The sequence below is a fragment of the Pseudopodoces humilis genome, chromosome 5 (assembly GCF_049639895.1).
Source record: "Pseudopodoces humilis isolate 2021_Gansu_Grassland_sample_001 chromosome 5, ASM4963989v1, whole genome shotgun sequence".
Classification (NCBI taxonomy): domain Eukaryota; kingdom Metazoa; phylum Chordata; class Aves; order Passeriformes; family Paridae; genus Pseudopodoces; species Pseudopodoces humilis.
In genome coordinates this window covers 4,401,595-4,427,213 of record NC_142204.1, presented here as the reverse complement: position 1 = coordinate 4,427,213, position 25,619 = coordinate 4,401,595, and the positions used below count along the sequence as shown (strand labels likewise).

The window sequence follows — 25,619 nt, the reverse complement described above, 5'->3', positions numbered from 1 at the left end:
TGCCATGCCACTTTAGGAGTGAACATGCGGTCAAATGTGCAATCTTGGGCATCACTGGCAATGAAAACGTAATCGAAGAAAGTGCTCAAGCACCATAATTACCCAGGCACATTTTACAAAATGTGATAATGTTCAATCTTTTCAGTATTTGGGTAATAACACAACTTCTTTCAAGAATTTTCAGTCTTAGGAGTCAGTTTTATTAAAAGGTAAGGCAGTTTCTCTTCTCCTCTGCAACATCTGAGAGACACAGACCAACCAGAAAAGCAGCGAGGAGAGCTGTAGTTAACACACAACTGCATCCTATATCAACAACCCAAACTGCACACAAGGAGGCTGGTTTAGAAAAGCAACTTCCAGCAGTCTCAGCACCAAGTGACATATGAGTTTCTGCAGAGTTTAGTGTGGTAGGCTGCTGCCACCTTTTGGTTACAGACCATTGTGAAATTAGAGTTGGTCCTAAAACACACACACACAGTGGAAATGTACTGTTCACATGTGGGATCTGAGCACCTGGGAGAACACTGGGGTGGGACAGGAACATCATTTGTACTTTCTGTAAACTGCACAGTGTGTGGCTGCATGTCTGGGTATTTACTTCATATTTACTGTCTTCCAGCTTAAAATAGCTTTGAATCCTCTACTGCTGAAATCAGCTCCCACTGGAATGCATGCAATAGTTACTAAATTATGAAAATACCTTCTATGATTAAAATTGACAAATATTTTAGCCAAGAAGTAAAATAAAAAGGGGTCCAAGGAGAGAAATACATCAGTAACTACTATGAGCAGTTTGTACAGCTTGCAGTAATTACCCAGATAAAGCATCAGCCAAGGTAAGCTTTTATTTGCACTTTTCCTCCACATCAATTCACTTCTGAGCAAAAAGAAATGCAGTTTAGTTTAAGACAGAGGCCACCTCTTATCCACAAACCAGCTCTCTGAAATTTTTACAACATACATACAACATTTATCTGCACCTGCCCATTTTAAAAGCTATTTGTTACTAGTCAATGAGACATAAAACACACAAAACTACCACCACTATGGACTTGACCTATAGAACCTTTGTTACACCTCCAGCAGCAAATCATACAGCTCTGCCCATGAGCAAAGTGTTTCCACACTCTGAGCTCAGACTGTAACAAATCTTCAGTCTTCAAATCAATGGCAAACTCTCAACAACTGTAGAGGGGACAGTTACAAAAAAACTTAACAGATGAGCACAGGATTATTAAGAAACCTTCAGATCTATGATCCTCCTTTCTCAAAGCCACACAACCCCATCAAATGTTACTTGACTGAGGCAGCACAGGTGTCTGGGCAGCGAGGACATGGAAATTCATGGATGACTGCACAGCACAATGAAAAGGCAGCAACACCACATGATGGCTCCAAGGGCAGAGGAAAATTTTTGGTAAGTAATTACACATGAACTTGCTCACTGTCAGCAGAATGTCTCATGACATCCTTTTCTGCTTTCCTACCTCCTCACTTGTTTAAAAAGAAAGAATCCAGCTGCAGGCAACTGCTAATTAAATACTTGGGCTTTCAGCTACAGTTGCTGTATGCACACATCTGCCCTGCAATAAACAGTTTTAAGTGTAATTGACTTATTTTCCATGCTCTAGAAGAGAATATTTATGACATGAAGAAAGAAAAAGCAAGCAGGGTCCAAGTCCCTGCCTCATATTCACTAGTAAGTAAAAGCTGCAAAATATTTAAAATTAAAATTGTTTAAAATGCTTTTATTGCTTAGGGGCAGTCTCGAATCTCACATTCCAAGACTTTGCTCCCAAAACAATACATTTACTAATTTTTTGGCCTTGAAATTATGTAAATCCAAACATCTGTTTCGGTGCCTAGACACATTTAAGTGGCTCATGTTGACCATTTTGGCTTAAATGTATCATGAGCAACATCCTGTTCCGATCCTCATGATTTCACAACCTGGGTTTCAGACAACAGATTTGAACAGAGGTAGACAAGTCAGATATCCGTAACCATGTCCTCCTAAAGTCAATGAGGCATTGGTCAGCCTCTGCATGTCTGTGCAAATCCCACTGAGCCACATGAGTGCAGACACGACATTTCATGGATGAAACGAGCCAAAAAACATGACTGAGCAATGATATTGAGAAAAAGGAGACCTCAGAGGCTGGATGGGGCATTGCATTTCCAGCACTATGTCCTAGTTTCAGCTGGGATGGTGTTCATTTTCTTCTTAGTAGCTGGTACAGTGCTGTTTTGGATTTAGCATGACAAATGTGCTGGTATCACACTGATCTTTCACTTTTTGCTGAGAAGAGCTTATACTCAGTCAAGGGCTTGTCAGCTTCTCATGCTGCCCTGCCAGGGAGTGGGCTGGGGGGCCCATAGCAGAACCAGGGCAGCTGACCCAACTGACCAAAGGGATACTCTTATCACTTCACAAGGTCTCCAAGTTTATCTTTTTCTCCAAGTCCCACCCTTTGAGACAGTCAGTAGTCCTTGATTGAGAAGGACTACTGACTGCCTCAAATCAGAGGCAGTTCTTCACAGTAAATCTGTGTGGGGATCTCTCATCCTCCACTGAGGCTACAAACACAGGCAAAGCACCAAGACGAAAGGATATTAAAAGCTGACAGTTCTTTTGAACAGCGTCCAACAGACAGGACTCAAATCTCCTGTACACAAGCCAAGCCGAGGGGATGTTATCAGCAATTATCTCTCATTTGAGAAGAAATAAACAGATTTATCATATTACTTAGTATTTGTTGCTTTACTACCAAGGAGGACTTACAAAAGTTCAAAGGGCCAGTTTTAGAAATAGGAAAAACAAATAATGTAGCATCAATCACAGCACATTAATCTTCACAAACAACTGCAGGACTTGAATTCATCCACGACTGGCTGACAACCAACAGCCCACTTTTTGTATGTAATCAACACAATTTTATTCTAAGAACTACATTGCCTCACTCCACTGTAAAGCTACATCATGACATCAGACGTGTCCTGATTTTAACTCTTCTCTAGGTAAGAGATAAGTGCATGAGTGTATGTGGGAGAGAAGGGGAAATGAGCCCTAGATCTCTAAATCACAGTTCCTGCCAGCCTAGAGCTGAGCACAGTATTATGAACCCTCAACCTTCCAACAGCCACCAAACTCACAAGCAGCATCTCCTTTTCCCCTTCTGCACCCTCTGCACCCAAGATAACATTGACTCCTGGGCTTGGTCACTGCATGAGCTCCATGAGGACAGCTCAGCACTGAAGCCTTGTGAATAACAACAGGTAACTCCCAATTCTGCTATCACCCCCAAAAGGACAGTAAGATTCTATATATCAGAACAGGTATCTATTTTTAAATAATTTCAGAAATTACAAATTGAACTACTTTGAGGTTGCAAAACAAGTTTTTGTGTTGCTCACAACGTTAATGCAGGTGGTGCTTATCTCCCCCTCCACCAAAACATAATACAGAGTTTTTAATAAAAGTTGATTCAACAAAGTTTACCAGAATATTCTTTGTTTGGAATAAATAAAACAACAATAGCTGACAGCTGCCACAGATTCAGCTGCTTTTTTAAAAGCCAACTTTCCTACTACACAATTTTTTTCTTCTGTACTTGTCATACATTAATAGGACAAGAGGAATAGTTATGAAGGGTTCACTCACAAATTAAAAATATCAAGGCAAGAAAGCATTAAGTGAGAATAAGTCCTGAATTTCTGACTGAGGTATTGAACAAGACCAGGCTTCTGCACTAATTAATTCATACACAGGAGTGAAAAGCTGAAGGGAACAGAAATCAACCACTTGAATTCCGATTATTAAAAACAATGCATGTTTGAACACAATTCAACTGTTTGTTCCAACTGAAGCTAGTCCATAATTAATGTGCAATTCAGTTTGAAATGGCTGATATAATTACTTCATGGACTATAGAGGGAAAATACAGTGCAACCTATTGCACGTTTTGGCCAAAATCTGAAAGACCAACAGTAATTTGAGGAATATACTATACCAATTTGCTTTTGCTCTGTCTTTAATAAACAGATTCTTAAGGTAATTTAGCAAACAGAGTAAGATCTATTATCAAACAATCAGCTATGTGCTATGCCCAAATGCCAGCAAGTTTTCCTATACAAGAATTTCCATCCTCTTAAGCAACAGGCAGAGCTGGTCTTCAAGACCAGAACACAAGCCCTCACTCAAAAATCCTGTTATTCCATTTTAGAAAACTGTACAATTCAAGCCAACACATTCCAAAAGAATGGGATTCTGAACACAGATATTTGTGTGCACTGCAACTCCTGAAAAGTGTGACTTTCAAGGAGTTGACATTTCTCTACAAAAAAAATAAACACTCAAGCTGGGAGGGAATGCAATCTGTAGATGGCTGGAAAACCTAACATGAAAAAAAATGTTGTTGAGAAAGACAGGGACAAACCTTTAAATGTTACATCCCAAACATCCCAAAACAAAGCACATGGAATTACTTAAAAGGGGAGAGGCCAATTATTTCAGAAATGCTTCTCAAGAGTAAGAATAAGATTATTTTCAGAACAAAGTGATCAGTGCCCCCCAGCACACTGTGGCAGCTCCACGTACTTGGTATTCCGATAAAGGTGAAACCTACCCAGGGGCACACACAAAAGCTACAGCAGAGCTTTAGAGAACAGGACTGCCATTTCAAAGAAAACACCACCAAGTAACTCCAAAATTTGCAGAATGAAAACAACTTTCAAGCACAGCTCAAACATAACAGAATTTAGCAATTCACTTCAGTAACTACAAGGTAAAAACCAGCCAAATCTCCACTTACCTTTTGACTGGAAAGTTTAATTAACTCCAATAAAACCATTTCTTCACACATGTTTGTTATTTAAACTGAGTTTTCCTTCCAAAGCAGAAACTGCCATGAGAACACCAGATAATAATTTTCTCAAACCCAAGAGAAGTCACATTTTACATGACCACCACATTACTTGACTCCATGAATTCCCCCTTCTGTAACAGTGTGTGTTACAACTTACAGAGGAAACAGTGGGTTTTTTATGCTTGTTTTTGAAATCTCCATTGAAATCTTACAATTCTGAAGCTTATGAGGTTTGTTTGCTTTGTTTTATTAGAAAAAATACTCAGGCAAGGTCTACAATCATCTGTCAATTATAAATGACTTACAAGAAATTCATGAAGCAATAAAATTAAAAAAATACAAATACAAACTATATCTGAAACACTTCTATTTGGCAATTTTATAACAAATTAAAAAAAAAAAAGAAACAAGGATTACGGATTACTTTATAGGTACAGAAAAAGCAGTAGGTGAAGTGCTCAAGCAAAAAAAAAATAAAAAACCAAAACACTGCATTTTTTCCAAAAATAAAGTCACGTCACTACAGATTTTATGAATAATACCCTTATTAAACAACCATTCCAGAACATCTTATATTAGTGGTGCTTTTAATCTGCACTTCATATCGTTGATAAGATTACTTTTTTGTGTATATAAGTAACATTTTTAACCCACTGGAGGTAAGCAAGACTCATGTCAGTACCAATGCAGAATGCATTTGTATTACATTAGGATATGCTCACTTCTGCAACCAAAGGGTTACTTTAAGTCTTAATCTATTTAATAAAAATTTAGTGTAAAAACTGCTGGTTATTAGTTTCACTGTAGTAAATTCCTCCCCAACAAGGAGGACTAACTCTGCAGTTTGACTGCATATATCCATACAAATTTTACATATTAGTTCCTTCCGACAGTAAGGAAAAAACTAATTCTGCGTTCACTATTAGAAAGGAGTGCCATGAATTAATTATGGGTACTATTCATCCCTCTAAGATTTCTGGGAAGGATGTTCAATGCATTTTTGTTCTTACAACAGATACTAACAGTAGTACATAGTCCCTTAGGTATGTAAAAGAAGGTTTTTTTTACTGTTAAGGAAGGTGCTTTTTTTAAACAATTCTTCTGGCAGCACTAGTGAATTACAATATCCTTCAATATTATTTCTACCGTAATATATACATTTTAACTTTCATGCCTCTAGAAAAACATCTACAGTACATTTCATAATATAAAAATATATTACAAATCTGCTGAAATATTTACAAGCAATGTCCTATTATCTATATGCAACATTTTTGTCTCCATACAAAGACTAACAGGTTAGACGCATCTCTATTTGTCAGTTAAAAAAAATCCACGGCTCCTTGCTTATTAAGCAAGAAAATGATTTTACTTTCCTTTTCAAAGCCAACTTTGGTGCATAAAGGATTGAATTTCTAGATTAATTTTTTTTTTTTTTAAAAAATACCATTTTCTTTACATCTAGAAAACATTAGGCCAAATAAAGTATACTTTACAAGTGAATGGGGATCCTAGCGGGTCAAAAAAGCAAAATAAATCACCAGTAACACTGACTGCTTACAAAGAGGTTTTCCAAACCGTCCATTGATATGGATCACATCAAAGCAGATCTGATTAACACACTACACTACTCCTGCAAAGGGGTCAGACAGACTGCAACACTCTGAACATCTTGCAACCGTACTATATGTACTCAGAGTTGACTGGAAAAGACAAGCATTCCATCAACATTTGTTTCAACATCATAATCCAACATATTTTAGGGATCTGCAAAAGGACACAAGATTACAAAGGACGAATGATTACTATCCACCATACTCAAAGGGCAACAGGATCATCCCTTGGTAGCTGTTCTATTGTCTGGCATGTGTTAGATTTAGTTAACATTGACAGGAAGCCCAATAGCTTGTTAACAGTTCTCCTGGGAATTGAGAGGAAATGGTGATGGTTACTTTTTCTTTCCATCAAATATAGACTACTGTATTCACTAAAGAAAAAAGCAGCTTAAAGAAGCAAGCATGCAAAGCCTTTTAGTTGTTCCACTAAGTTGCCAGAAGAGTGTTTGCTCAGTCTCCCACTGTACCATTCCATGAAAATGTGGATATACAGTAATATATTAATATATTCCACGGAAGCATCAACTTCATTCACAGAATGTTTACACTAAGCATAAATATTTCTCTAACAAAAAACCAACCAACCAAACAAAAAAAAACAAACAGAAAAAAAAAGAAATAAAAAAAAAAAGATGGGATTTGACTAATGTGCAACTTTATTTCTAAATCCATTGTCAGTGACTAAGACTGCAGGTGTCCCCACTTGCTTGGTTTTTACCTCTTCAATCTCTTCTGGGGCATTGTTCTGTAAAAGAAGATGGTACAGCTTTACATTAAGACCTGGTGATGTATGTATCAGTCAGCTGAATGCATTATGAAGTCATGACTATATAAAATTTACTTTCATTTTATTAAAACCAAGAGCTATTTCAGATGATCTCACGAAAGTGTACATTTCAGATAATTATTTCAAACTTTCTATTAAAGCATGACATTTTAGCATGAAATTAATAGCTGCCACTGAATTTCTTTAACTACCTTTTCCTCTTGAAAAGTTTTGGTTTTTAAATTTATATCATTAAGCTCCCTCAGCTGGTCCCAAAAGCTCATTTCAATCACAGACTGATCCATATTGCTAAAAATAGAGTACAGCATTACATGCAGGGACCTTAAAGTTATTTGTGAGAGATAGAAAGGTTTGCTAATTTTTCTCCAAGGACTTAATCCAGAAATCATTAAATCTTTATTTTAAAAGGTTACTTTTTTCTTTTCAAAGCAAACTAATCTGTCAAGCTCAGTAAAGGTAATCAATATAAAATTATTAGCACCTCAATAAGACTATAAAAGTCACTGTGTTAAGCAGTTTTAAAACACACAATCCAATCTTGCCATAACATTTTATGATTTTACCACTTAAAGCAATGATTCATAGACTAAGGCAAGTATTTAAAACACATTTACAAAGATAGCAAATACAGTAGGATCGGTTTTCATATTGTAAAGCAAGTTTTCATTAATTTGATTAGTGAAATACACTGAATATTAAAGGTGAACTGAAAGGCTTATTGCATTGAAAGGCCTCAGATTAGTGTTTTATTTACTCCTTGAGACTCTTGGTCACCAGATGTTAAGGAAGAAACATCGGAACACTGAACTTCTGTTATGATAAACTTTCTTTCCACAACCCATTTTCATGGATTTTTAATATAATCACATAAATGTTTCTATGGATGCTCAAAATTTCAGAATGAATGAAGCATTTCAGATTACCTTTAAAAACTGTACACACAGAACTGTGGGTACTGACAATCATGGGAGAGCAGTAACAAAGAGGTGGGGGGGGGAGAATCAGGAAATTATTAGAAACCAGATGGATTAGAAGCCAATCTGAGGGGCCTAAAAACAGAAATGTGAAAGTAGCTTAAAGACAAGTAACATGGATTGTTCCCTTTTGTCCCCCTATAAAGAATCTTGTAATAAAAAAGTAACAGTACTTGAATACAAGTACAAGTTTCAAGGTAATACTGCATGTATTACAGCTGAATATAATATGGAAAGATAAATTTGGACTTTAAAAAAATTGGTATACAAACCAGTATGTGATCTTAACAGAAGTGATCTTTCAGGATTCCACTGTATGTACTTCCTTTACTAGAATTTCTGTACACCAAGCACAAAAAAGTAAAATACACTTGGTAAATACACACATTCCCCGTTTCTCAGTCACTAGAGTTTAGTTCAAGAAGTAATTCTGAAATAACTTAAGACCTCAGAACTTAACTCCTGGACGTTTACAGTACCAAGGCTCCTTGATCTGGTGTATAATACATTAGCAATCCTGATTTTCCAACGTCAAAAAGTTAAGTGAGGCTTAAGATAACATTCAAGTAAAGAAAGTTTCAAAATTAAGATATTACCTGTAAATGTTTGGGTCCAGAAGCAAGGCAGTATCTTTTGGTAGTTTTGATAAGTGAACTACTTTAGTTTTTAACTGATGTCGCTCACTTTCATTTACCCACACATCAGGCAGACTATGAATAAATAAATAAAATAAAAATATTCAAAAAAGATCAACTATTTTTCTTACCATAAAATTATGTAGTAAACTAGTACATATGAAGCAATTTTCACATTTCCCTGGTTGAAAAAGCATCTTCACCAAAGTGAGGAAAGGCAGCCAATCTTTACACATTATATTTTGAAGTTTTTCAGGTTCGCAGTTTGAAAAGAAGACACTGAACAGAATTTAGATTATTCCAGAAACATATTCCAAGTGTACAATGATAATGGCACTATATTCTCCACTGTAAAACTTTAATGTGAAAAAACAACCAGACCTTTGAAAATAATTTATTTTACTAGGTAAAAATTCTTTGATTCTGTTCAATTAAAGGAGAGAATATACTGCAGACACTGAGCTTTTTTACACTAATTTGCTTCCTCCTAGCTCAAAAAGCTTCAAAGACAAAATGCTCCAACTTTGCTGAAGATAATTGTTATCCTCTTCTTTGGGTTTTTGGTGGGGTTTTAAAATTTTTTTATGTGTCCCAGAAGCCAAAGATTAACTTCAGGTTGGGGGAGGATTTTGTAATTAAGGTGCCTAAGTCTTTGAAACAGGTTTCAAATTGAGAAGCCCAGCACTTAAAAGTAAATGTGATGGCTCCTTCTCTGAAAAGCCAAATTTCACAGACTTTTGCAAATTATTTCACCGAATCTGTATTTTGCAGATTTCACTTGGCGTGAAAGTTAGCTGCAACTCAAATTCAATTTTTTGGGTAAACTATTCAAAATATGAAATGAAACCCAGAACCTCTAACCCAGCAGGAAAAGGAGTTTCTTCAATTAATCCTTTCAGATGGAGGAAGAAAAAAAAAGAAGAAACAACAGGGCAGAGGGGGAGGGAGAACGACCCAGCAGGCAATCCATTTATTCACTAAGTCTCATGAATCATGAAAGGTGGAAAAACAACAGGGAAGTTTTTTAAATAAAGCCAAAAATCACTTTTTGAACAACCAACATTAGGAAGACATTTCCAGTAGCAACTGTATGCTCAAGATACAAACAGCAAAAAAGAAAACTTTCCACATGCAGAGATTTGAAATATACAGAAAGACAACTTAGCAATCTGATTTACTGACACCAAAAATAAATTCCTGCTCTTAACAAAAACCAAAACCAACAAAATACCCCCCCACCCTCCTAGCCCACAAGAAGTTATTTTCCTCTTGTAGAGGAAACAACTTAAAGACTTGTATCTATTTTTCATGACCAAAACCCTAAACATATGGATATCCTGGACAACTTCTACAGTTTCTCAAGAGGACTCTGTAGAAGCTAAGTCATTACTGCCAGCTCCATGGGGAAGGCTGATGAACAGCTCAGTGGAGTGGAAAGGAATCACCATGAGTGCATTTCACTTCCTGAAGCATGAGTACCCTGACAGTGTAAAACAGACTGACGGCGTGTGCCAGGACACCTTGGCATCTCCTCTGCTCTCATGGAATCAATCAAGATGAACTGAAAACTCAGTAATTCAAAACTACATCATTCAGTGCCTGAAATACACACTATCTAACCTATCTAACCCAACCAATATGCAACAAACAGCAATATAAAACACATTACTCCTCTGATCTGACCAACCAAATCTAAAGTCCATTGGGAATTGTGGGAAATGGAAAAATGGAAAATTCTACAGATGCTGAAGGGTTCAATCTGCAGCCTTGGAAAGAGCTTGGGTTAATGTAATGATAAAGGTACAGAAACATTAGGTAAAAAATCAACTTAAAAATAAACTTATGTCCCTATAGTGGTAAGAAAGAATATGTTTTGAGTAAGTAAGAAATTATATGAAATAAAATAGTTGGAGGTTTGAGCTGTAATAATGTGACTTATAAGGCAGGTTAGGGATTTAGAAGCTGTAACAGAGGTGTGTGTACGAGTACATGACCTGTCAGCTTATTGGCTAAGAGACAGACGCGGTGCAGCAAAATTAAGCAAAGGTAATAGGTCATTAAATAAAAACTAGGTCCATGTTAACTGTCTATTGGACCAAAATGTTCTATATTGCTGTGTGAAGAAGAAACCCATGACTACCTTGAGCTATGGCTGACTTGTTGCTCCTCTCTAAATCTCACCCCTTCAGACTGACATCTTATCTGGCTACTTGAGCAACAAATCATCTCAAAGCATGGTGGTCCCATCCCTCGTTTTTCATCTCGACAGGGAATGCCTTGACATTACTGAACAACCTGTCTTCTCCACTGCAGAGATTCTAATACTGAATTCATCTGCATGAGCAAAAAACTCATTTGACTCTGTATTACAAAAATATTACTCTATTTTTCATCTTCCCAGTGTTGCATACTTCTTAATGCTTAGCTCAAAATAAAATTGTCTTCATCTGTAACATTTTAAAAATAATAATTTCAGAATGCTGTTAGATATAGTACTATCATCTGTCCTAAAAGGAATCAAAAAACTGCCTATTTTATAAGAATATTTTAGCTGTTGTCTCTCATGATGAATTGAAACTTGTGACAAAATGCATTAAAAATACAGATACAAATTTAACTGAACTGGTATTAGAGCCCAAAGATCTGAAAGTCAAAGTGAAAATCAAATTAATTGTTTATTAATTTCTCAACTTCTAAATTACTTTTTGAAAAGCATTTTTAAAATATTAACTTTAACTCAAATATTCAAAGGCACAAAATAATTTAGTAACAATTCATTAATCCCACTGTAAATCCTCCCCCACTGAAAACATATCACTACCTCACATGTCCTCATTCAATCAATATATCAATCATATCAATATACTCACATGTCCTCTGGTGTCCAATGAAGCAAGAGTTTTATTTTGCCAGAATCTTCTTTTCTTTTAGCTATTACCTATAATAATTACAAAATCATACTTAAAACCAAAATGACAGATTTTTTTACTCAGAAGTTGTTGTTCCTCATGTCCTACTAGACATTCACAGAAAGCAAACTGTTATACCCCTTGCAAGTTGTGTGCCTGCAATAAATATGCTCTGAAGACTTAAACTTGCTCTGCAAAGAACTTAAGTCCATTTAAGTTTTTAAGTGAAAACCACAATTCAGCCAGAAGATGTAGACTTAATACAGCTTTATTTGGAAATATTCTTATTATACTCTCTACATTTCCTGCACTGTCCCAGAAACAAAATGGAAATTCAAAGGAAACATGCATCAAAGTTGTCTCAAATCAGACATGGAGTTTTGCTGACCTCTTCTGGAAAAAGAAAACAATTTCACACTGTAAATTGGTATTCATCTCACTGTATCCATTTACTGTCTTACAAGGTTTCAATATACTGAAACAATGTAACTAGTTAAAATACATGTGGGCACTGAACTGAAACACCTGAAAAAGCTGGACCAGAGAACAGTTTAGTGTTCAAATGTTTAAGAGAATTAATTCAAGCCACTTCAAATCTTGGAGGTGGCATGACAGGGCAACTTCTAAGTTGCATTTCCTTAGTTTAAATAGACATGCTTGGCATTTTCCATCTAACAATTCAGAGAATTAAAATACAAAGAATTTGACTCAAAAAAAAAAAAGCCAGCAGAAAAAAAATCGTAATCAAGTTAAAGGTGTATTCTGGATGGCAAACATACTTTCAAAAAGGTTTTATTAATAACTGCATTCTAAATCTTTCCATATCTACAAAGAAAAGGTTGTGTTTAAGAAAGTATATATAAATGAAAGGATGTGCCTTTACAGAGAACATGAAAGACACTACAGTGACTGCTTAGAAATTTTTTATATTAGAATATCTGCCCTGAACTATATTGCATTGTGCTCACACTCTTGTGCTGCGTAAAACAATAAAGCCACATCATTTATGTCTGTTTTCAGACAACTTCATCTTCCTGTTTTCCACCTTTCAAATTAATGTCTCTGATAATTACACATTTTTTTCTTCATCTGAAGGTGGACCACACAGACTTATTGTGCCACTTAGCCAGTCACCATTCAAATCCCATGTCCTAGTGCTTTCAAGTGATGCAAAGTGAGTGTTTGCATCTGAGGTATTGTTAGCTCAGTGTAATGGTGCACGTCCACAAAACAGCTCCTGGCCTACCTTTCCTTTTTAAAGCTGATTTTAGGCTGAGACTCATCACCAAAGCTGATGTCCAGCACACCCAAATACAGCAGCCAAGCACAGCACGGGGCTGGAATCCTAGAGCAGTTCTCCCACTGGTACAATCTCTCCCACAACTGAGGTCTAAACAATTTCAGATCTAATCAACCTCCTACCATCTCGAGTCATACATGCGCGGATGAGCTAAAAGGATTTTCACCACTTCCTTCAAGTTAATGTGAAGCAGTTTTAGAGCACATTTCCTCTAATTCCACTTCCTTATGAATTATTCCAATAGCCAGAGCTGTTCTTCCATAACTGAGTAGACTGCCTAGATAACCTTTCAGATTAAAGGAATCTGTGAATTGGAAGAAAATCTGCTCTTCTCACAGCATTGTAAAATCCACACTGGCCAGGGAAACTAGAATGAGATTTAAATACAGTTACAGCTAAACCATTGCAATCTCCACTTGCAGCTGGTGCACAACGTACATAAAGTTCAGCAGAAATATTTTGGAAAAGATTTCCAATACAGGCCACAGGTATTTAGAACAATCATCAGTCTTGCAAGACAAGGTGAAATAAGCTTCATGCATACAAAATCACCTTTTATTTATGGAAAGGACTGATAGTTCAAGAGTTTGAATCCCTTAGTAAGATTAAGATGTAGCTGAAGACATGTCAGCCAGCAGTCCTCGTTTGGACTATTCTACCAATTTAGAGACATCCCTCCTCATTTTGTGCCATCTCTTACATCTTTTCTTCAGCCAAGTCTCCACCTTTTACATGCCCTCATCTCCCAGCATGCCTAAGAAAACCTGAGGTTATTCAACTTTTTTAACTTCCTCTATCCTTCTACCCCAATTCAGTACCTTATCCCTGCTTTGAACTCTTCTAAATTAATACTTATGTCTTTTTTATCCAAACACAAGTTCCCCACTTGGTTCTTGCCTCCTTCCAGCAATTCACCAATATTTTGGTGGTAAGTTTATTAAAAAAAAAAACAGGGAAATGAAAGGAATAAATTTATTCAGAATTATATCTTTTAAACTGAAGAAAAAAAGGGGAATAAACACATATTTCAGACCAGCATCTTTACATACTCTATTATACACCAAGAATATTTGTGATAAATTAGCAATGTCACTTCATGACCATGGAAATGCAGTCTGAACTGTGATCTTATTTAGAAGATAGAACCAATTTTCTTCTGCAACACAAAGTTGTTGTTACATATTCCCCAACTGGATCAGACAGGAAATGTTGCAATCCATTCAATCTGTGAGCTAGAACAACTACCATCAATACTTCTTAAAAGTTAATTTACTAATAGCAGTGGACAACTCAACAATATAAAAGAGCCATTATTGCTTATTTCTGATTAGATGTCTACAGCAGTAAGAGGAAACCAGAAATCTTTCTGAAAGATTAGATTTTTCAGACACAAAGGTAAACAAACAGCATGCATCATAGATATACTTACAGTACTATGAAATACAACACTGTGGCCTTTTCCTAAACTTTCTATATGTGCTGAGAGATTAAAGCAGATGGCTCGATGTCTTATAGCATCCAGTGTTTGTGCATCAAAAAAGTCATGAGGTCTTGCTGGAAAAAAGGAAAAGAGATCCTTAGTGTTCAACACATAAATAAGTCTGAAGTGTCATTAGTAAATCATTTCTCATTATGTCACTAGCACTACCTTGTCAGAGAGCTGCAAACATTAATTTCACTGAGAGGGAGAAATTATTCCTCGAGAAGCACAGTTCAAGTTTGGTCAAAACACACTCCCTGTGGATGAAACAGCTATTTCCAAAAATGTAACCACATCCACTCATTTCAGTTTCAATAATGCTGAATATTCAGGTGAAAAACTCCACAGTACTACATATTTCTCTCTATGTACAAGTTGTTATTCAGTGTTCTTGGACTATTACTAAACATTTTCTGCCCAAGAAGCACCAACTGCATGCATCACATATTACTCTTCAATTTATAATGAGAAAAGCACAACTAACACCCATCTGACATTTTGCAACCAGTATAAAACCAGCAGGCATTATAAAGACCTCTTTCTTTTAGAAAAGGATTTTTACAGTTAAATGTTTCTTGAACCATAGGAAGATCGTTGAATTTTTCATTTAGGGTGTAAAATAAATCAATTCTACACTAAAAGTACTTAAACTAAAAAGTAATTGCTATTAAGAACATATTTGCATGGTATTAGAAATATTTCACAATAAAGTTTTAAAATATACCATATAAAACTGTAATAACATTACATTAGCAAAGAAGCCTGAATGAAAATATTCACATTTTTAAGCCTTGCTTGAAAGTAGCAATTTATTAAATAACACACTGAAATTAAAAGTAAGAATAGGAACTAGTATTACATTATCAACTATGTATTACCCTGAAATCTGCACAAACAGCAATTCAAACTTCTGCTGCCTTCATTTAAAACAGCTTCTGCATCCATTATTTCAAAGCAAACTACAAATTCCACTTGGAGCTCGCATTTGCTGCACTCCTGGGGCTGATTGTTGGTAAGCATTCATCTGTACACTCTGTTCTGTCCCTGCTCCATCTCAGTTGGACACTGCCAATTAGGCAATCATCTCACTGCAATGTTTTCTCGCTCTAAGTGGCAATGCAGGACCACAGCTCGTGCTGCAGGTGGTCAGTGATGCAAGCATATAAATATTTGATAAATAAATATGAGGGAGGAAAGGAGGGAGGGTGAAAAGAAGGGGGGGAAAAAAAAACCAAAACCAAATTTTTGTTTTCAGTTTCATGCAGCAAATTTCTCCAGGATTTACAGTGGAAAACATTCAGCAGACTGAGAAGAAAGGGTACTATTTTTCAAAAGTGTATAAACTATTTAATTTATTCTTAAGTGTTGATGTTGTATTTTCTATGCATCTTTACCCTGAAAATGATTTTGAGGAAATGGCTTTAAGTATCTTCCTTCCTGCTTAATAATACAAGTTTCAAGTACACATCAATTCCTTAAGTCAAATATATTACACCATCAGATCAGTAACCCAGCAAATGAAAATCCAAGCCCTACCTAAGTAACAGTCTTACTGTAAATTTCATGAACAGTGTTCATGAACTTCCTTATCTCTTGCATTCCTCCTGTGCACTCAATTATCATGCTAGTTAATAACTAGAGTGTCATATTTGCAATGAAAAAGCAAGTGACGATATTGTTTTCAAGGCAGCTTCAGAATAGCAATACTGTGACCTATTTTAGAGGTACACACTTTCAATATATTTGGTTCTAAATGCCACTCTGTATGAATGAGGGAACATGTAAAAGGCCATCCAGAAGAGAAAACAAGCCCAGACTCTAGTCCTGAATTATTCTACATCAAAATTTTTAAGACAAGTAAGATCTCTATAGCACCATGAATGTAACCAGCTAAAAGGGTGATGCCTGTAAAACAAGCTGTTATGATAAAAGCTGATTTTCAAACTTAGAACATGCCTTGTTCATAGGACAAAAGAAAACAGTTTAAAATGGCAAGATGTTAAAAACCAATTAAGTAACAGCAAAAATTCTCTTTACAATCTAAGTTAGAAGATTGTATTCTCATCACATATACCCACAGTGAAATCTCCTTTGTCATTATACATTCTCTCACAGAAGGGCGTTACCTTCAGATATAAAACAGAGGAAGCAAATGTATAAATTTGCTGTACTTAAACTACTTAGAATTTACACATGAGCTTCAGTAACAGCATATATTGGCCATTAATTGTCAATAAATATTTAGTAATGCATTTACACCATTAAAAAAGGAAGGTCTAATAAAACCATGAGGTAGAAAGAACGAGCTGACAGTATTTTTTTCCAGAGACAAATTGTTTTGTGCTGAAAAACTGCTATCTTTTGTCAAATTATTATCTGCAAGTGATTTAAACAGATTGTCCACTACCAAATGTAATTTTGCTTTATATCCATGTCATTAAGTCCTTGTAACCCTACTTGCAGAGAACCTGGTACATGTGTTAAACACCTCTCCTTCTGGGCACTTAAAAATACCGAATTATAAATCCAGGTTCTTAGCTTTATATACTCTAGACTGAAAACACTTAATGATGTTAATTGTGTTATTTTGGCTTCTTAGATAGAGGTTTTGCCTTCCCCCATTCAAAAACAAACCATACAAACTTTAGTTAAATTCTTTAAGCTAAGAAACAGAAAGACAAGTAAAACTGCATCAGCCCTTTGTCACGTTCACTTCACCAACAATAATCCACACAAAGTTGGAAAGGAAAGCTGCCAATACTTAGCATTTTCAGAAAATGCCATCAACTTTGGATACATTTCTGGGTCACATACCCTCTGGAGAAATACATTACAGTAGTCAGTTCCCAATTCAGTTAGAGATGATTTCTGCCTTAAGGCAAAAGTCTACAGCCAGCATTGCATTTGTCTCGAGAGGCAAGAAGATAAGAAATTACTCAAGCAGCTGTCACTTTTCTTCCTGTGCAGCACTTGATCAAGACAGCAGACCATTCAAATACTACAGTCTGGTCTTTAACATTCCCACAATATTTATTATTTACATTTTTTTGCCAAAAATTCATTCATAAATTCTGAAGTAAATTCTTACTACAACTACAGCACCTTAGTAGATGATTTGAAATTTTAATTATGAAGCTCTGATTTGTAATTTGTAAGTTAAATAATATAAGATGATGTTTATTAATTACTAATAAAATGCCAACCTGAAAAACAACTTCTGCATATAGTGAGGCTGCATATTAATTAAGATCCATTAAATCAGCCACCTAACAAAATCAATATGGAGAAGCAAGCTAACATGCAACTTTCGGGAACCTCTGAAAATGAAAATTTTGAAGTGACCAGTCTTAGACATTTGTATTTTGAGTAACACAGTCAACAAATCACAATGATTCTTTAGGAACCTGCAATTATCTCAAGATGTCTCTCTCATTACATTTATGATGTAAAAAGATACTGCAAAGTTCTCATTTACACAGATTTCCAGATAGAAAGGGAAAGCTCTTTGAAAATCAAATACTGAAAAGGACAGAAACAGTTCTCTAATTTCTTTAAATGCTGAATTAAAATTAGAGGAAATCTAATTAAAATTAGAAATCTTAACTTTTAAGCCGCATTTTACAACATAATTTGTTCATGTGTATTTTAAAAATACCCAGGCATACCCAGAGGCTCAGGAACCTTTAAAGAATTCCAGAGGAAATGTAACTTCCCAGGACACACTTGTCTGCATGCAAGGCAGGAACATGACCACTGCTTCATAAATTTCCATAAAGTTCCTTAAAACACAGGTGAGGTATTAAGAATAAATCACAATCATGTGATAAAGAGTAATCACCTCCAACCACTAGTGTGTGAATCCACTGTTGCAGTACCATTTGAGTAACTGAGAACTGTATTTCTTCACAGAAAGAGAAAGATGGATACAGTTACACGTTCTGCTACAGAGGAGTTTTGGAGAAATAAAACTGAACAGTACAAGATTTTAAATGTCCAGTGCTTCATAAAAAAAAGATATCTTGTGGTACTTTCCAATACTGTAAGATGAATTTTGCACCACGGGTAAAAATTCGTGTTATTTTTATTTCAGCTGTTGACATACCAGCAGAAAAAAATGTGAAAAGGTTTTTTTCATGTCTCCTCTAAAATGCAGGTGTCAGAGTAACATTTTAATATTATCAAATGATCAGTTTGGTACTGGAGAGTTGCATCCAAAGCAATTATAAGCCAAAGTGAAATATTTTAAAAATTACCTAATCTTTCCTAACTATTCCTGTAGATTAGAATTTCTATAGAAATCTGATGTCTCATTAGTTTAATGCTAGGACAACTTGGGAATCAAACTACCACATCCAAATGGACGAGAAGAGGTACTGGGTAACGTGATTATTTCTTGCTAGAGGAAATAGTTCTCATTTTAAATGACAAAACACCTCTCAGCACATTGGTTCATATAAAATTAATGAACATCAACTATGTGGAGACAGATTAAAAAAACATAGCAAGTCAATTCTGCCCAAAATTAGATCTTGGTTATGCTCATAAAACTGTCATTAACATAATGAAATGTTGTGCTCAAAAAAGAGCTTATATAACATGCATTTATCTCTAATTTATATGAATCTGCAATCTCTGTCTGAACTTCAGATCTCATCAGCACTAAACAAAACACTTTCAAACAGTAATACAGTCAGTAAACAAAAACCAACTCTAAAATGAAAAGCTTCTTTCAATCGGCAACTCCAATTGTTGCTCACAGGAAACCCATCTTTTTTCCTTGACACACAGAGATTTACCCTGAAAAGGAACATAAACAGAATCTGGAATTGTTTTCTTCCCATCAGAAGGAATGCCAACCCTACCAGACTCAAATATGCAGAGGAACCACCAGAGTGAGGAGGAACTTCCACTCTTAGACAAACCTTTCAAGAACTTCTGCTTCTCTGAAATACTTACGTAGTGATCGTCGTCTCTTATTCTTCAATTTTCTTCTTTTATTCATTCCAGCTTTAGATGGAGATTCCTCTTTGGCCTTTGGCTGGCTGGCAACTTTTGAAGAGTTCTGCTGGCTGAAGTGTGTGGGCACATGACGGGCAAGTCCTCCCTGAGATGCAAAGCTGGCATTGCACCCACCAACTACACACTAGTGAGAAAAAACAGAGCAACTGCATCAGTGGCTGTGGAGCTTCAGAGACCTTGGCTTGACTTTTCTGCCTCAGCTTCCAACACACTAAAGCAAAACCAAATTCTTAATGACCATGCAATTCTTAAAAGGAAAAACAAAAACATAATCTGTAAGACATTTGTTTGAAGTTTTTAACTCTCAATAATTATGTCATGATACTACATTTTTTTATGCCATACTATATTTTATTTTGCATAGCATAAAATTAATCTCAATGCACTGGCAAATTAAATTTTCCACAGAAAACAGGCTTCTGAAGAACTTCCCTCTTCATGGACCAACATTCCCTTGCCTTCCAAAGTACTGCACTGTTACTGTTTCTCAACACCTCTCCAATGCTCTGCGTTTGGTAACAGTAACACTCTCTAACACCCTCCTTTTTTGTCACAAGGATGAAGTAACAAAGACATCCTCACACACATTAAATTCAAACAGCTTAATGCTCTTTGTAAACACTATAAAAAGTCAGTGACAGCTGCCCTACAGCTCTGTCTATAACTTCAGTAAAGTAGTAGTAACAATTATTTATACATTCAGTTTGGGATGCTACTGTTACTTCAGGAACATTTAAGGTAATTCTCTCATTTAGAGGAAATGTCCTCACTCAACGGAAATCCAACAACAACCAAGCAGAAACACAAACTGAATGACAGCAGCAACTAAGCTTGTACTGGCGACAATTGTTGTTATTTTTATAAGTATCTGGTTCATATTTACAATTATTTCATTTGCAAAATAAGTATTTAAATGATACAATTGGAAAGGGAAGCACAACCCTTTCCTATTGTGCTCTGAGCTTACATGGGTAATAGAAAAGTGATTTTAGATTATGCATTTTATCACTGGCTGCAATTAGCTGTGTATCCATATGATTGATTTTTCTTTGGATCTAGACAATAGCAGTAGGACAAATGAGTGGATCAGCCAGCAGCAAAAAACCTATCACCAGCCTAAACCATTGGAAAGTTCTCCTCCTTCCACATCTGCTTGGCTCTTCTTTTCCTTCCCCTGTTTCTCAGCCCTTTCACCTGCCTCTTTTCCTAACACAACAGGGAATAAGGGAATGCTGCTGCAACTATGGCCAAAGTGCTACTATGTCATTTTGAAGGCTAAGAATGAATTTCCAAGCTTACAGTAACCTGCCCCAGGCCTGGGAATTTGCTTGGAAAACAAGAAAATAGCTTTAGAACTCCACCTGTCCCACTTTTTGCCCCTAAACCCCAACTGTGTTGTTTTCTAACAGTGGTTACAGAACTGGAAAGTCTATTTCTGTCTCAGACTCAGCAAATGGTTTTCCATGATCAATAGTAAAATACAGTCCACAAAGAGAAAAAATGGTGTTGTCCCCAACAGCTTGATACTTGCTGTAGGACTAAAAATATGTACATAGATTTCAAGGCAGTAAAAGGCAAAAAATCAAAGCATTTTTCCACTTTTTTTTGTCTGTGCTTGTTGTGTTTTTTGAAAGGGAAGAATTCTTAGAGGGAGTTAGAGAAAGTTCTCTAAGTACTGAACTAACTCAAACATTAAATTCCCTGACAAAAAGCTTAAAGAACCTTCACACTATTTGATCCTCTCTGTCTCCCCCACTAAAAAGCATTTAAGAATTGTGAAGATTTCTACCAAAATTGCCCCTTTTTTTTACCTTGCCCTAAGACTTCCCACGTTCAAACAAACAGCAATATTGTCTACTTAGATTGTAGTGACTAACAATGGAAGAAATCCCAGCACACCTGTGAATCCCAACACACTCTGGATGCTGATCTCATTTACACTGCAGCAACTCCAACACAATTTTCCTTACTTTAAATTCATACTGAACATTAAAATTTACACTTACAGAATCACAGGATGGTTTGGGTTGGAAGGGTGCTTTAAAAGTCATTCAGTTCCAAGCCCCCTGCTGTGGGTAAGGCCAGCATCTACTAAATTATATTGCTAGCACTACCAACCTGATCTTGAACTCAAAACGCTTATTTTTATGAAAGATCATTTAACTCACAATCAAAAGATACGTGCACAATGTGTGCGTAATTTTAAACATTTTTTGCTCTCCTTTTTTTTATCCTTGAAATAGTTGTCTTGTCCATACAAGCAGCTTCATTAAACTAAACTACCCAATCTAAATTTAGGATTAACTTTCACTAATGTGCTCCTGAATTCAGATTCCACCTCTTCCTCATCATACAGACACTGTCAGAAAAAAAAACAAGCTCCAAAAAAGCCCATATCCTGAAATTCAGTCACACTGAGAAAATTTTAGTTTTACCAATGCTTTCTAGAGGTCAAAAACAACCTGAAGCCTTTGTACAATGCATGCATTACCATATTCCAAGTTAAATATAGTATCAAAGTACAGTATTTTTTTTCCTTTGTGAAAAAAGCACCAACTACGTGTCAGCCACTTTTCTAAAACTTTTCAGACCATAACTGCATTTCTTTTCAGATGCATTATTTTTTGCAGGAAACATTATTTTATGACAAACTGCAGGTTGATTCACGATGTTGAAACTTTTTTCTTGTCACGTACAGAGCAAACAATTAGAAATATTCTATATCAATTATCTACAGAAGGTACTGCTAACTTTTCTTGCTCTACCCAAATTTTACTTTCAAAATCCCCAAACCAACATCCTTAGATCCTCAATATCTGCAACAAGAAATTGTCTTTTTCCAGAAAGCATATTTATAATCTACAGCCACAGTACAAATTATGTACAGAAATTATTACATTCAGATTTTGTTTACTTTAAGACTACCTGATCACATCTTCAAATAATCAACAGCTGACAGATCAAAGATGACAGAGAATGCCTTTGTAGTAGACAGGAAATAGTAGAAGAGGAGAATGAAATAATCTTACCTGTTTGTTCTTTTTTTTCTCTAAAATAATATATCCAGCAATCCGTTACTAATGGGTAAAGTCTCTTCTCTCCAAAGATAAAGGAGCAGTTCAGGCTGTCACTTCAGGATCTCTGGACGGTAAGTCACACCAAATCAGCTTCCCACCAGATAATTATATAGCTCTAGAGGGCTTCTAATAAGTCATACTCAACTATTATGCACAACTTTAAACCAATCTTTTCACTTTTTCCCCCAAAACCTAAATCTCAGTATTTTGCATTGAATTTGAAATACAACAGATTGGGTCCGGATTGGTGGATATGTTACTTCAAGAGAAAGTAAGTAAACATGTAAGAAGTTTAATTTCTCCAGTGTACCCATACCCACCATTACTAATGGGCAGTAATGACCAGTTACTAACAAACAGGATATAAAAGTATCTAGCCATGCAGGTTTTTGTTCTAAACTCAAAAAAAATCAAATCTCCTGTTTGAGTTATTCAACATTTAGTTTCTTCTAGTAAATCTAACAGTAATAGTTTTGATATCTGGATAAACTATCTTATTGTCTCAACATCTGTGTGTTTGGGCAGAGCACCTTTACATTTTACATCTTCAGTGCTCTAATGGATAGAAAATATTCTGCCAAGAGAGTAACAGACATGAATTCCCAATGAAGACTGAAGCTGCTGGACTGTGTTTTCTACATTTTCCAAGCATTACTCTAGTGAGAGTTGTATCAAATGCAGTCACCCCTCCATGAATTCTGGAAGTTACAGGGAGCACCAAACTTCATTTATAATGCTACTTTCATCCCCATTTTAAGGAGAAGCCTCCAATGAACCTGTGCACTACCATTCATTGCCACTAAAAACATTTACCCCACAGGAGCAAACCTTGCATGACTGCTCTTGAACATGAAGAGCATATCCACTGGAATCCATGGGTGAAAGCAGCTGCTAGCATTCCCACATGCACCCTTATAGAAACATTTCAGTTGGAAGAGACCTTCAAGATCATCAGCCCCAATCCTTATGCTATATGCAACTATTATTTTATTTTTTATTCTTTTTATTTATTATTTTATGCAATTATTTTGCATAAAATCTCCCACTATTTCGTGCTCATCTACCATTTGTCCTTTCATTGTACTCAACATCTAAGAGCTCATTTGGTGTGTCTACAAGTAACTTTCAATGCTAAGTAATACTTGATTAATTTATTTTTGCTCCTGCACACCAGAAGCTGTGCTGGAAAACAGGTCACAACTCCTTTAACTATTCCAATACTTAACAAGTAACAGCCAAGTTTAGGACCAGAAACATGGAGTATCTTCATTCTCTTATTTTCAACTTGCCAAGGACAGTTTGTTGAAACCAGGATGTTTTCTAACTCAGCAGATTATTCCTCTATGTCCTGTTTATAAGGTCTGAAAGCCAAGTTGCTGAACCCTCAACAGGACCAGCCCTGCATGCTGACAATACTCCACAATATTCTACTGGTTTCTAAGAAGCTGCAAAATTGTGCAATAGGAGAACTGATAAAGAATAATGTTGAGGGTTTTCTCTCTCAACTCTCTCTGTAAAATCACACACAAAGATGAACATACTAAATGTCTTTGGAGGAAATACCTATATTCAATGAATGTCTAAAATGACAAAAAAAAATATGAAAAGGACTGGCTAAAATCAGACTGCAGAGGAAATGATTCAGGAGATGGTTGTACACTACCAAGATACAGCCCCACAGAAAAAAAGGAGCTAGAATAACAACTGTCTCAAAAATAGGTATCCATAAGGAAATTCACCTTTTCTGTGACACAGGTACTGCAATGTTCATGACGAGACAAACACACTAAGCCACACAACCAGGAAAAAATAGGATAAACTTATGAAAACATGAACCATTTTGCCTTTGCAATTTAAAAGTGGGTTCATTTCTGTGACAAATGAACTGCACAGTCACATGGTTGATAGAATGAATGGAAAGAGCAGGTTAAACCCACAAAGACCTTTCAATAGGAAAGCAGAACAGTTCATTTAGAGCTGAATGGAGCTTTTAGTCAAAGGACAACTCCATGTGTATCACAAAAAGAGATAATTAAACCCAAAATGTGCAACTACATAAAATGAGTCCATTTGCAAGCAAAAGGGGAACTGGGCAGGGATATATCATTCAATGCAAAAGAGAATTCTGTTTGAGACAGTCCCCAGTGCTTTTCAATTTAAGAAAATAAGTTTCTCTCTTCTTTTCACTAGAAATACAAGAATATATGAATCTGTGATATACTTATTACTCTCTTCTGGTCACTGTAGGATTGTAGTGTTCTTTTACCTTTATAAAAGTAAGATTTCCACGCTTTTAGTTGTCAGTTTCCTAGCTAAGATTCTTTGTTTTTCTTTAAAACAAAGCAGTTCTTCAGACAACAGCATAAAGCTGTACTATTTCCATTACTGCTTCTTACAGCTTTCCTCAAAAATCCCAACATTATTTTTTAGCCAAAAATGACTGAATGACTACTTTCTGCAAGTTTTCTAAAATGACAGATTGTTTCCTTTTGTGTTAGGATTCGAGTATAACTTCATGTGGCAACTGAAGTTTTATTTGCAATTTAAGTTTTGGGAGATGTTTTGTCTGCAGCAATTATCAAGAACAGGTCTTTAAACCAATTCTGACTTCAAAAAATCTGTCTTTCCCTGAAAGGTGAGCAATTAAGATTTATAAGAGAAGCTAAAAGCACAAAATGGACACACTGGCTCTACTTCTGACTACCACAAAACAATTAATAAAAGGCTGTTCTTGGACTGGTCAAGACTAATATCCAACACTTCAAGTGTTTTTTGTCTCAGAGTAGATTTCTAAAGTTAGCAGAAAAAAAAAGCAGCAGCAAGTGAAGGAAAGGAGCCAGTTAAATAATGGATTGCCATCACAGACGCTCACATACTTAGCTAGCTCATGTGAGCCCTGAAGCCTATTTCAGCATAAATGACAGGGGAACAAAAGATGTTACAAAATTCTACTCAGA

At 35.9% G+C, this 25,619-nt stretch overlaps 1 protein-coding gene across 1 annotated transcript in view; it reads right to left on the bottom strand.

The window, feature by feature from the left end:
- Window positions 1-5,110: 5,110 nt before the first annotated feature.
- The window catches only part of AEBP2 (AE binding protein 2), a 43,317-nt gene continuing 22,808 nt past the window's right edge, over window positions 5,111-25,619 (bottom strand). Inside the window, exons 4-8 of the mRNA XM_014256009.2 lie at window positions 19,523-19,709; window positions 14,516-14,640; window positions 11,748-11,815; window positions 8,839-8,952; window positions 5,111-7,226 (exon numbers count right to left, since the gene is read on the bottom strand). Of these exons, the coding sequence (XP_014111484.2) occupies window positions 7,196-7,226; window positions 8,839-8,952; window positions 11,748-11,815; window positions 14,516-14,640; window positions 19,523-19,709 (525 nt within the window). The 3' untranslated portion in view covers window positions 5,111-7,195. The remainder of the gene's footprint in view (window positions 7,227-8,838; window positions 8,953-11,747; window positions 11,816-14,515; window positions 14,641-19,522; window positions 19,710-25,619) is intronic.